Source organism: Haemaphysalis longicornis, unplaced genomic scaffold, assembly GCF_048455015.1.
Source record: "Haemaphysalis longicornis isolate Haplotype H1 unplaced genomic scaffold, Haemaphysalis longicornis Haplotype H1 scaffold_8, whole genome shotgun sequence".
In the NCBI taxonomy this organism is placed as follows: domain Eukaryota; kingdom Metazoa; phylum Arthropoda; class Arachnida; order Ixodida; family Ixodidae; genus Haemaphysalis; species Haemaphysalis longicornis.
This window is the reverse complement of record NW_027526445.1, coordinates 80,762,344-80,776,447: the sequence shown is the minus strand read 5'-3', so window position 1 is coordinate 80,776,447 and position 14,104 is coordinate 80,762,344. Positions and strand designations below refer to the sequence as shown.

The following is a 14,104-nucleotide window of genomic DNA, read 5'->3' as shown; positions in this document are numbered from 1 at the left end:
GGTAGAGTTCAACATTGAGTTCGTCGTGCTGCCATCGTGCTCCCATTAGGTCATTTTGGGCTGGGACTTACTATGCTGGCATCAGGCTGTCATCCGCTCAGCTCTCGCTGGATTAGGGTTTTTATCGCTGCCAGAAGGGTCTCACGGTGTTCGCGGCACGACGTTAGACTTCACTGAAGACACAGACGCTCCACTATCCTCATCCTGTGTTGTACCCTGTTTTGCGCATCCGTCCAGGATGGAACTGTGCCCTTTCCGTCGTACGAAGTCCTTTCCAAACGCGATGGTCTGCGGCTACTTGCCGCCCTTCTGCCTGTCCGCGATGGTGCAAGTGCCATGTTGGTCGCGAATTCATACCGATACCATGCCCCCTCCTGCACGGCGAAGCTCTCGACTTTGTCCAGCTTGTCGATCCTCGTACCTCAATAAAAGTACCGGGTGATTTATCCCACCTCCAGGGCGAAGAACTTTGTGTTTGTAAATGCGACCCCGCCAAATTGGGATCCGATGTTTCCCGGAACTCCATTATCAAGAACCTAGACCCGACACAGAAAGCACAGCTTACGATACTGCTTCGCCAGTTTCAATCTTCTTAACACTGCGCACAACGATCGCTGCGGTGGAGGTCAGTTGTCACATACTCGGTTGTCACTGGCTCACATGCTCCTGTTCGCCAATGACCGTAGTGTGTTTTGCCGGTGGAGCGTCGTACCCTTGACGACCGGGTGGCTAAAATGCTGTAGCGCGGTGTAGTTCGCCATTCAAAGAGTCCGTGGGCGCCACCCGTGGTCCTTGTAGGGAAGACGGATGGATCCATCCGTATTTGCGCTGACTATCTCAGTTTGAGCTCTATAACGCTCGAAGACGTCTGTCTTCTCCCGCGCATCAATCAAGCCCTTGATTGCCTACAGGGAGCTCAATTGTTGTCATCCCTTGATTGGCGTTCCGGGAACTGGCAGGTTCCAATGGCAGAGTCTGAACGGAAAAAAATGGCGTTTGGTACCCCGGACGGGCTTTATAATTTATTGTTATGCCGTTCGGGCTTTGCAATGCCTCTGCCTCATTCGAAGGCATGGTGGAAAGCATTTTGACGGGACTAAAGTGCAAGTCTTGCCTGTTATCTCGATGATGTCGTCGTCTTCTCGCCGGATTTCGAGACGCACTTTGTTAAGAGCCAATTTCACCTTCTACCAACGCCGGACTTGAGCTGAACATAAAAAAGTGTCATCCTGTGCTTACCATCCTGACTTACCATCCTGTGCCACAACGTATCTAAAGATGAGGTTCTTCCTGAAGCAACTAAGCTTCGAGCGGATGCTGAGTTTCGGAAGCCTACCACAATGAAAGCACTCCGAAAGTTTGTCAGCTTGTGCTCCTAGTTCCGGCGGTTTGTTCGCAACTTCGCTATCATCATTTCACCTCTAACAAAGCCCCTCAGCAGTCACAGCAATCTCTCAGCGTGGTCCCCGTCGTGCGTAGGCGTTTGGACTCTTCGACGGCTTCTTACATCCCCGCCTACATTACGACATTTCGAGCCGTCAGTGCCAACGGCGATCCACAAGGAAGTTAGTGGGATGGGTCTCTGCGCCTGCTTGCCCAACGAAAGTCAGGTTTTGACGGGTAACTCGTGGCGTACGCAACCGCACCCTAAAAAACCGAGTCAAACTATTCAGTTATGGCAAAAGTGTGCTTGGCCATCATTTGGGCTCTCGGAAAGTCTCGCCCGTACTTATACGGCCACCCACTTGATGTCGTCATGGAGAATCACGCACTCTCCTGGCTGTCTTCCCTGAAAGATTCATCTGGTCATCTTGGTCGGTAGGCTCTTCGACTACAAGAGTACTACATCCGTGCAATTTACCGTTCCGGCCATAAGCACACTGATGCTGACGCCATTTCACGCTCACCCGCGTCTGCTGACGTGTCCTGCCTTGCCACCAATGCTGAGGGTGACCCATTTCATCGTCCCTCGACGTAACTAACATGCTGGCTGAGCAACGCAACGATCCGTGGGTTACTTCTCTTTTTGGACTATTGTCTGCTACAGGCGCGTCAATTCAGAGAGGATCGCGACGGTGCGCCGCAGAGTTTCTCACTTTGTTCTCCGTGACGAGATGCTCTACTGGCGCAACTACCCCTCTGAAGTGGTTTTCTGTTATTCCTCACCATTTGCGCGCCGAGAAATTTGCTTCCTTACACAGGTATCCAAGTTACACTCATGCCAGCGTCCTGAAGACGTATGAGCGACTTAGCTTACGGCAATATTGACGCGGCATGTATAACGTCATGCGCAAGTACGTCCGCTCTTGTACAGAATGTCAACGCCGCAAATCGCAGCCATTTTGATTGACCAGCGCGTTCCAGCCTCTACCTTTTCCAGCAAGGCCTTTCAAGCTCGTCGGCATTGATATGTATGCCCGACTGCCTATTAGGTCCGCCAGAATCCGATGGAGTCTAGTACTACAGAAGGTAAAACGTTTGGGCGTGTTGGTTCATAGTCACACAGAAAACAAGCGCTGTAAAAAACACACATAGGACGAGGCGTGGACAGCACAAGCGCTAACTTTCAATGAAAAGTTCATTGCAGAACCAGCGCATTATAAACATGTCTGGCTTGCATTAAGAAGGGATGAAGAAAAGGGAAGTACCAAAACGGTGTACAAAACAAGAAAAACAGTGACGTAAGGTGAAATCCAGCTCAAGTTATGATAAGGCTACAGATGACCTGCTGACGCATTGATCAGCAGACCTTGCAATCTCGGCCGCTTCCACAATTTCTCTCGTCAGGCTCGAGCGGTGAAAATACAGGGCAGTTGTTTCGTCGTACCGACGCTCACACTGGTTTCCCGAGACACATCTTTTTACAATGGGCGGCCAGGTGGCCGTCGGTGGCAACGCTCCTGACCTTGTACTTGGGCTCTTGTCAGCGAACGTTTAAGGGTCTGCCGGTCTGGTCGTTATAGTGTCTGCAACACGACAGAGGAATTTGTAGTCAACACTACGTCGGCACTTAATAAAAGCGTCTCTGTGCTTGATAGAACCGATGGGTTTCGACACACGCGTGGGACAGCTAAACCTGCACAAAGCCAAAAGCTTGTAAGGCGCCATGAACACGCCCGTGACCCCTGAACGTCGCCCAACTTTCTTGAGGTAATCGAGATTTTATGTATGCATGTGAATACGGCGATCTTTTGTTTGGCTCTTCTTTCCTTGTCTTTCCTCTGGTTTTCTGTCCTCAGCTTATTGCTCAAACGAGACTCAATTTTCCTTTTGCGATGCAAGCCTTCGCGACGGAAACAAAAAAAGGTCTGGGAAAACCCGTAGCTTCCAAACGTGCCACCTGTATGTCAAGGCTTTCAACCACCGCGTGTTGGCATGACTTGCTCTGCGGGAGAAAGAGAATGCATTTAATGGGAAACGCGAGGTTAACCGGGTCATTTGGCTTAGCATGCTACGCCACACGAAGAAACGAAAACATGACGGTCTGGGAACTGAAATAAAATATTAATAAATTGTAAGGAGGATTTATTCCAAGGCCGAAGGACTGGTCAGCTCAAAGTCAGCTCCAGGAGTCAGGAGCATGAAGTCCGCTCTGTAGTGTTCGCCGAGAGCAAACGTTGTTGTTGTTGTTCGAGAGGCAGCTTCTTCCTTCCTAGCGTTCGCAATGCGGCTGCCGTCTATTGTTGTCACTTAACTGCGATGATGATTCTCTACTGTTTCGGCACGTACCCTCTCATGGCGAGTGGACAGTGCTTCCTATACTCGGGTTGCTCCTTCGTGAATTGCCCTGGCGAAGGGCATCGTTACAATTTCCCCCGGGGAAAAAGCGCCATCCTGGTGATAAGGGAGTCGAAATGGTGAGAGGCTCAACGTAAGGCTTGAGGCGCTGGACATGTACTATATCACGGCCGCGGCGTCGCTGGTCGGGTGATGGGGCAACGGGCTCGACAATGTAATTGACAGGGGAGGTGCGTTTGATGAGACTTTAGGGACCATTCTATCGCGAAATGAGCTTACTGCTCAATCCAGGAGCAGTCGTTGGCACCCATAGCCAAACAAGTGATCCGGGTAAGAAGCTTGGTGCAGAGGCATTTTCGTCGTGCTGTGTCTTCTGTCGTTGTTGGTCTTCCTTGGTTAGTGAACGTGCCAGTTGGCGGCATTCTTCGGCGTGTTTCGCAACGTATGAGATGGGCGTGCACTCTGAGTCATCAGGGCTATAAGGAAGCATTGTGTCCATCGTACAAGAGGGCTCGCTTCCATACAAAAGGAAAAACGGAGAGAAGCCAGTCATGGCTTGCGTGGCAGTGTTATACGCATATGTAACAAAGGGAAGGATGGTGTCCCAATTAGAATGATCAGATGCCACGTACATTGCGAGCATATCCCCTAGCGTCCGGTTGAAACGTTCGGTGAGACCATTGGGCTGCGGCTGGTACGCCGTTGTGGTGCGATGGATGGTTCGGCAGGCTGTGATGAGGGCTTTTCTAACTTCAGACAGAAAAACCCTTCCTCTGTCACTGAGTAGATCTCTAGGCGATCCATGTCGTAGAATGAAGTGCCGAAGAATGAAAGAGGCAACTTCAGGCGCAGTTGCAGCCGGCAGTGCTGCCGTCTCTGCATATCGGGTCAGGTGGTCAACAGCCACGACGACCCACCTGTTTTCAGCTGCCGTGCAAGGGAGAGGCCCATAGATGTCGATGCCGACGCGGTCGAAGGGTCGTTCTGGACATGGTAAAGGTTGTCGAGGTCCACTTCCTTGGCGAGGGGGAGATTTGCGGCGTTGGCAGTGAACACAGGATCGAACGAACTGACGAACGAAACGGTACATGCCATGCCAGTAATACCGCAGGCGCAAGCGTTGGTAGGTTTTGGGTACACCAGCATGGGCGCAGTGCGGCTCGTCATGAAAATATGCGCATATTTCTGCACGTAGGTGGCGTGGAATTACTATGAGCCACTTGCGACCTTCGGGTTGGTAGTTGCGTCGAAACAGAACCGTCACGAATGGCGAAGTGCGACGCTTGCCGACGTATGTTTCGAGATGCACCTTTCGCCGATGAGCCTGACAGGAATTTGAAGATGGAGGAAATCCAGGCGTCTTTCTTTTGCTCGGATGACATGGACTGTATCTCCAGTGGTGAGAGATAACAATCGGTAGTCGAGAATCACTGATTTTCAAAATAAATAAACAAATAAATAAATAAATAAATAAATAAATAAATAAATAAAGAGGTGATGCGCACGAGTGTTCAAGCGCATTTACAGAGTATGGAAAGACCATACACAGAGTTTGAAGTAAAGTTGGTCACAGCACCTGTTACAATCCAGTACTAGGCAGGAACACCAACGGAGCCTTCGTAGCCCGTATGGCCTGGCGTGGGTCCGACCAAAGGCACAAAACTGCCCTTAGTTCAAGGCCTGCGTGGTGTAGCATGCACAATGTTAGAAGAGTCTGCCTTGGCACTATGAAATTTGGACAAGTACTGGTGACATGTTTGGTGTCTGCTCTTACATGGCATGTTAGACCTAGTGGTGCAGTGTCCTGCTGAATTTTGTAGAGGAAATGCCGTGTGTTCGCCAATTTGACATGTAGGCGGTGTAATACCGCTTCCTCACGATTGCTGAGCCCAGGTGGCATCTCGAAGCTGCATTTATGGTCAATTATATGTAGAGACGTGTACTAACAATTCTTGTCAATCCAAGTGCAGGGCTGTGTTCCCCACGGAATCGAATATGCGAGGGTTGCCGTATCCGGTCTTGTTAAAGCAAGGGGCATGTGTTACTAAAGAGAGGCGGTGGGCCGATGAGGCTGCAGTATCAGCTGCAACATTTCGGGCGTCTCCGCAGTGAGCAGGAAGCCATTCCAATTCGACGCTGTGCCACTGTTGCATTGCTTGGATGTGCAGATTATGTATCTCCCATGTCATCTGATTTTTCGGTAGTTATCCTAAGTGTACTAGAGCGGACGAGGAATCAGTGAAATAAGCGCATTTAGTAGGTGGCTCCTTTAATATGTAGTGAAAAGCAGCCTGCAGCCAAGCGAGCTAAAACCATAGTTGATGTCTTGTGGCTAACTGGGACGCAAATGGTGGTACGCTGCGACGGAATCCTAATCCCAGTCACCGAAGAGGTACCCGTCACTGATCCATCTATGTACATGTGCGTATGGGCTCTATAGTAAGTAATAATGAGCTCCCAGGCAACAAAACTCAACGCTGGGGCCGGCACGGGTGTTTTTCAATTGAAGCCAGGACTAGTTGGTTTTTGGAAAGGGGCTGGGGCCTGGAAATGTGAGGGCAGGACCTCCTGCGCCCTAGACACATAGACCACTGCTATTGGATGCCCCTGCTTTTTAGTTACAATGCGCAGTTGCGTTCGACATGGCTCCAGTCCCTGCAGAGTAGGAAACACAACACGTCTAATTTTTGTCATGGTTCCCGCATTTTATGTGGTCTTCGGAACCCAAAGACAGAATCGTAGTATCTTGACCTGTAGGCCATCTTGCCCTCTACAGTTCCCTTTAAATAGTGGGGTCAGTGCTTTGAGGCTGTAGCGGAGGAGGCCTTCACATAGAGCATCATACAGCCTTTAAAGATAGCTGACACTGCACCCACCGGCGCTGTTGGCGAGCATACCAATAATTGGCGCAAATGATGTAAGCTCATCTTTAAAGCTGCGAACGTGTAGTGTCCATGTCAAATGACGGTAAAAAGTGACACCAAGAAATTTCGGCAGATCGACATAGGGTATTGGTACGCCACCGGCTATTAAATGGTACTTGGATACATCCCGTTTAGTGAAGGCCATTGCGGCGCACTTGGCGGGTGATATGTCAAGGCTGCGTATCGCGAGAAACTTTTCAACCGAGTTTATATCACGCTGTAGTCTCGCTGGATTACAACGCTGGTTGTGGCCTGAGAACCAAATGCATATATCGTCTGCGTGCATTGAGGTTTTCTCTGATTGCGAGCGACATCTCTCAAGGTCGACCAAGGAGAGGTTAAAAAGAGTTAAAAAGAAAAGAAAGGTAGCACAATGCTCCTCTTGACCAGATTAGAGTGTGCCAAGCTGTACGGCATGGGCGGCTTGTTGGCTCTAGGCTCGTACAACCAACACACGTGACCACGGTTCTGCAATAAACATTTTGTTGAAAGTTACCGTTTGTCCTCTCCACGCCTCCCCCAATGTGTGTTTTTACAGCGCTTGTTTTCTCTTTGGGATTATGGTAGCTCTGAACCACTTGACCCGGTACGCAGAAACCGCAGTGCTAACTGCTGCGACAGCTCGAGGCATTGCCTATTTCTTCTGCGCCTTATCTTCTCCGCCACGGGGCACCTGGGAAACTTTTGAGTGACCCAGGACGCGTGTTCCTCTCCAACGCAACCGAAGCCCTCCTGGCTGAATGCCATATTGTTCACCGGACCACTACGTCATACCACCCCCCAAAAAATGGGCTCACCGAATGCTTTAATCGTACCCTCGGTGACATGCCCTTTACGTACGTGTCATACAAACCATCTAACTGGGACCTTTTGTTGCCCTTTGTCACGTTCGCCTACAATACGGCCACGAACACCACCACGGAGTTCCAACCACTTTTCTTATTGTACATACGTTAGCCGTCCTACACCATTGACACCATTCTGCCCTACAATCCCGATGCCACTGAATTAACACCGGTTTCGGATCTCGCCCGCCACGCCAAAGACTGCCGCCAACCAGTCCGCTCGTTTACCTCGATAGACCAACAGCTTTCGGAACATCATCTTGACGACTCTACGAAAGCACCGTTATATGATCCGGCTCACTTGTATGACTTTGGGTCCCCAGCCCAACCCAAGCTCTCTACGAAGTTAGTAGAACAAGTATCATTGATCGTAACGCGTTGTTGAGTACACATCGGTGGTCAAATACGTCGTGGAACCAACCACGTAAACCTCGGTTCTTCGTCGGGGTGGACGTGAGATCGTCCACGTGCAATGGTTGAAGCCTTTATACGACACTTTAGTTCTGTCGTCACCTTAGCCAGGATGGCTCCTTTTCGGCGGGGGACGATTGTAGCTAAAATAATGAGCCCATGTTACCATCTTGAAGTGCAGAGGTGCGCTGCCTGACACGAAACGTAGGACAGGGTTAATACGGCAAAAACAGACAAGGTGAGGCGCAAACTATCAACTGTTTATTATGTTGTGAAGGGGGGCGGTTATATATGACGGAAATGAAGAACATGCACGAAAAAATAACAATAAAACGCTACACGTGACATGATATCTATTCCTCATTTAGGAAACTTATTTGACGCGCCGAAAGCCGGATTGAAGGGGCGCTAACGCAATCTCCCTCCACTCCTGACAACATTGCATATGCTTCGTATATCTCGCGGGTAATCTTGTCTCTGGAGCGGAACAAAATGGTTGTCCCCTCAAAATCGGGCGAATATTTCTTCTCGCACTTCTTAACATGCGCGGCCAAATTTCCATTTGCCGCCAGTTGCGCGCATGCATTCTTATGTTCCCGTAATCTGTCGTTGAGACAGCGGCCTGATTGCACCACGTACGACCTACCACAGGAGAGGGGGATCTTGTATACAATACCCTCTGCGCAGTTGACGAACTGGCGCCTGTGCCGTGTGCCACAGGCCGTGTGCCGTGTATACAAGATCCCCCTCTCCTGTGGTAGGTCGTACGTGGGGCAATCAGGCCGCTGTCTCAACGACAGATTACGGGAACATAAGAATGCATGCGCGCAACTGGCGGCAAATGGAAATTTGGCCGCGCATGTTAAGAAGTGCGAGAAGAAATGTTCGCCCGATTTTGAGGGGACAACCATTTTGTTCCGCTCCAGAGACAAGATTACCCGCGAGATATACGAAGCATCTGCAATGTTGTCAGGAGTGGAGGGAGATTGCGTTAGCGCCCCTTCAATCCGGCTTTCGGCGCGTGAAATAAGTTTCCTAAATGAGGAATAGATATCATGTCACGCGTAGCGTTTTATTGTTATTTTTTCGTGCATGTTCTTCATTTCCGTCATATATAACCGGCCCCCTTCACAAGATAATAAACAGTTGATAGTTTGCGCCTCACCTTGTCTGTTTTTGTGGTATTAACCCTGTCCTACGTTTCGTGTCAGGCAGCGCACCTCTGCACTTCAAGATGCTAAAACACCAACTAGCCCACTCCCAAGCCTTGCTGAACCCATGTTACCATCAGGGCACGTCCCGTGCGCAGGCATCCGCCATGTGGAGAAGTAGTACAATATACACGTGAGGGTACGCTCCCCCGTCGGTGTCAGCAGAAGAAGAGCCACCGAAGAAGGAGCTTTTGCGCGTCAGATCAGCCACCGTGTGAAGCTCAATCCACGTTCGTCTCAACTCTAGCCTATAAATATATCGCGTGGACCACCTACGTGAGCCTCCGATACCCCCCTTAGAAGATACATACATATATATATATATATATATATATATAAGTTGACCGGCCTCAGAGCTCTTGTAAATATAAACCCCCGCTTTAAAGTTGAGAGAGAAGCCGCTGTGGGATAGCGTAATGGTGAACGCACCGCACCGGTTATGCGGAGATGTGGGTTCGAGTCCCGCTCCCGGAAAAACGGCGGATTTTTTCTCGACTTATATTTTCGCTTATTTATCAATGAATCAAAGAAACGTGACAAGCACACGTCATTCGGCCCTATTAAATATTGCGAAAAAAGCCGAATAGCACTGGCAATGACGACTGCAACCTTGATATATATATATATATATATATTTATATATATATATATATATATATATATATATATATATATATATATATATATATATATTCGTGTGTGTGTGTGGTGCGTGTGTGTTTACTTAGCACAGTTGGTTCAGAGAACAAACATTATCGTTTCGGTATGGTGAAGGCATTAACAAGGTTATATGTGTTGCAACGAGAAGAGAAGCTGGCAGTGGTGCACAGAACCGGGCATGGCGCGCAGAAAATTTAGTGGAGACTGGGGAGTAGCCCATTATTCACGTTTTTATGGGCACTACGTAAACCCTCACATCATCTACCCCGGTCAGTCTCCAGGAAGGTTGGAAGGTGGAAGTGGGTTTTGGAGAACGTCCTGACACCGTGTTTTTCGTGGTGCTCATTTTCGCTCCATGAAACGATGCTGTCTTGGGCCTCAATGAAGAACATAGCATTAGCACCTACTGTCCGCTAGGTAGCTAAGCCACACAAAACTCAGTGCTCAGTGCATTTTCAAAGAGATATGACTGCGTTAAAGGCCTTGCTGCGCACTACACTGGTTAATGCACCCGTAAGCAATCATTTCGCATGTACTAATGCACGTGAATGACTGACTAGCTTGCCGCTTTGCCATTTCGTGGAATGTGATCTCTACCTGGAAACCTACCTGCACATCACTTTCAGAAGTCCGCGAGCCCACATTTCTAATTGATTGATACACCGCCCTGAGAATTATCTTACAAATGACGTTCCCTTGCGCTGTCTTTAATGCCAGGAGCAAGAATACCAAGGCAACATTTTAGGACCTTTAGGGGGAGCGGAAATGTTGGTAGAAACACGGTGGCGTCAGACTACAAAGAGAACCCTGCATTTCTAATGAACTGGCCGCCGACCGATCACCACGGGCCACAAGTCTTCCCTAAATGTGTGCACTCCAGCTTCCCAGCATCACCAGCGGCGTTGCGCTCTCGCGTGCACTCTAGTGACAAACGGAAGCCGCAGTTCCCATACGCTAATTTACTGGCGTGGCTTCTCGGTTTCGGAACACTCATGCATGTCACTCCCCAATGCCAGAGTTACACGCTCAAAAATGAAGTGTGGTGCATGTAACTCCATTGTGAATTTAACCATAACCTCCTCTTGCGGTTGAGCAGATGCCTCAGGCAGCCGTTTTCCCGGCTTGCCGTGGCAAACTTTCATTTCTACTAGGTATTGAATCGACCGACGACTCGGCTGCAAATAAATTTACCTGGATGTGGGGTATCGTGTTTTGGTCCCTTATGTACGGCAATAAAAGTCCGTTTTTTTGTTACTCGAACACGACCAAATAAATCATTAAATATAATGCTGGCTATACTCGATTCCACCTTCGTACGCTCGCCACGTAACATGTCAAGATCGAGGTGTAGGAGCCATATTTACCTTGCCTTCGCCCAACCATGCCGAGCGGCATCGGCCCTATATCTCCAAGGAGTGTAAGAACACCCAGCACCACATGCACAATATCATTACCCCGGCCACATGACACCAACCTGTGACCTGCAATAAAAAACTTATGTGTCAGCGTCCTTGAACGGAAGAAACCGATTTGGCACTCCCGTCTCTCAGTCTGAAAGCGCATGTCGAAATGCCTTTTAGTGTTTTTTTCCCGTATTAGGTGCAGTAGCGGGCATTGGTGTTACGGTTCCGAGGTTCTTCCACGATCATCACATTTTCGGGTGACAGAAACGACCTCATAACTCGTCCTTCTGGCCTCGTGGTCCTTCTCGCCACAATCACATGCGGGTAGCTCACCGGACTGGGACAATCATAATGAACTAGTGCGCTATGCAACGAAGATAAAAGCGGGCGGTAGCATCCACTGTTCGTGAAATCGGGGACCATTTTCAAAATCCCTGATCGCATTCTTTTGGTAGTGCACAAAATCATCGCGTTACCAACGCTAGTGCCTCTGACTTACCTTGCTGGTACGTGACAGATTACGCGCAATACGCGTAATAAGGGACAGGTATGGCGTTTTTAGCACTCTCCGCGCTTGTTTTGTGGACAGTGGTTAATCAAGGATACGTTGCCATAAACCGAACCATTGTTCATTTTTCGTCGAACAGCTAAATGATAGATTGAGGAAGGTTCTCTAGTTAAGCATAGGTTGACGTCGATATGACAAGGACCAGCTTTAGTTTCGTGACATACCTGTAGATCACGAGTACTTGCTCTAGCAGCTTCATTTTTTATGTGGGCTCCGTGTTTTGTAGAAATTTGAAAACGACCAGAACATTTTTCGGTGGGCATTTCAAATTTAAACTTAGTTATTACATGATTACACGTCACGTTGTAAATTAATGAATACCTGCACGACTATCTCAATTTTTTATTTTTGATGTCATAGCATACAAACTGTTAGGAAAACCGCACAGAAAAAGCTTTTTTTTTTCGTTAAACAAAAGTCCAGATCTGAACGCATTAAGAGTCCCTTTGATACCCAGCAGGAGTCGTGCTGCCTAATTCTGAGTGACCTACAAACTTACTGCGAGATCAAAATTTTGTTTTAACCGTAAACGTGAAGTGTACAAATCTAATAAATCTGATTAAAAAAATGTAACATGAAAACTTATGGCACGTTTTTGCATCTTTATGTTTGCAGGGCTGGACCCCGCAGGAGCTTTGTTCCAAGGCACAACTGTTTCATTATCGCGTAACGATGCTAAATACGTCGATATTATTCACACAAACGGAGGTGACATTTACGCATTTAAGCTAGGTTTGTGGAATGCGATGGGGCACGTTGACTTTTACCCTAATGGGGGAAAAATTCAGCCCAATTGTTCTATTTATCCTAAGATCGAATTCAAAGCTACCAACAAAACGAATTCGTCTTCTGACCCTTTCATCGCCTTTCTGGGTAAGTCATTTATGATATATTGTATATTTCACTTTTGTACAATACCATGGTTCAACGTTGCCGTTTCACAGTAAGAGCTATTGTGTAAAATGTATAAAGTTCACAAGTCATAGGCACACATAGAAGCAAGCAAGCAGGTGGCCGCAGGAGACATGACGACGAACCTAATATGTACAATTTTTCTTTCTCAGTAAGTCTTTCCACGTTGCCTTTTGAAAATTTCTGACTTCTGCATTTCAGGAAATGCAAAGAATGGAACAGTACACTATCGCGCAAGACTCATGACGGTTTAAATACATGCTAAATTGAACGTTATATTTCAGAAACGCTTGCAGATATTCGCATCAAATTTGTTGTGCGCAGATACGATTTCACTGGGTGTAACATAAAAATCTTTGTCTGGGTCTAGATTGTGTATCTTGCTTGTATCCCACTCGCAGACCTCCAGGTGTGTTTGTTAATTCAATGTACCTTTTCTCTGGAACAAAAAGAAGGAATGTGATGATATCGTGCAGTGTTATTCTAAACAACCATTGGTTTTATCTAAACTAAAGACATTTCATACCCTACTTTTATGTGGGGGCAAAAAAATATTGTCACTGCATGCACACAGCTGCAGGGGCTGTCTTGTAGTATACTATTGTTGCAGTAGTAATATTTATGTTAACGTAATTGTTTTAGTTCGGATGTCGCGAAATTCATGTCCCTCCTTGACGGGTTTCCTTGCCGCTCGCCATTTTTGGGCGGAGAGGAGAGGTACCGCCTAGCGAGGGAATGTTTTCGCCACCATTGTCGCACATGACTGGCTGGCCATGCGTTTCGGGGAGAGAGGTGGGCGAGAACGCCGCGGCCTACGGAAGGCTGCGCAACGCGAATTCTCGGAAGACGCGCGGCCCGGTGGACGGTGTGCGTGGTGCAGCGCGGGGCTTGCGGGGAAAATAGGCTGAGAACTGGCGGTGGCCGGACCGCTGGCCGGGACACGGCGTCGGCCTTGAGGGCTGTGCTGGGGAGGCCGACCGACGACGGCGGTAAACTCCGGGCCCCCGAAGAGTGCCTCAAGGAGGTGAAAGTGCGCGGCCGAACTTCGCCCATATTGCGTCGCGGATGAACGGCGCCCCACCACAGTCGACCGACAGCCTCCGCCACCCCGGCGAGGCCATCACCCGGACCGCAGCTAAGACGTTCTCCCCCTCTCCACTTTCCTTGGGACTTTTTCTAATCATCTTCCCTTTTGTATTTGTCTAAGAGGACTGCACGGGCTTCTCATCCGACTCCTTCAGTGCACCACGCTGCATGTGTTCTTCGCGGGCCTTTATTAGCAGTTGGGGGAAGCCTCCAACCCCGCCTATGGTACACTCTACTATCCCCTTCATTTACTGTCGCCTCCTTCTTGGACTCGTGACGGCGAGTACCGTGTCATTCATTCTTATCAATGTGCTCAGTGTCGATCTCTTGGCAGCTCTGACCCCGA

The 14,104-nt window shown here is 48.7% G+C and overlaps 1 protein-coding gene across 1 annotated transcript in view; it reads left to right on the top strand.

Annotated features, from left to right (window-relative positions):
- LOC144148869 (phospholipase A1-like) overlaps positions 1–14,104 on the top strand; it is a 187,584-nt gene that overhangs the window by 153,920 nt on the left and 19,560 nt on the right. Inside the window, exon 7 of the mRNA XM_077680390.1 lies at positions 12,376–12,633. Coding sequence (XP_077536516.1) covers positions 12,376–12,633 — 258 coding nt within the window. The remainder of the gene's footprint in view (positions 1–12,375; positions 12,634–14,104) is intronic.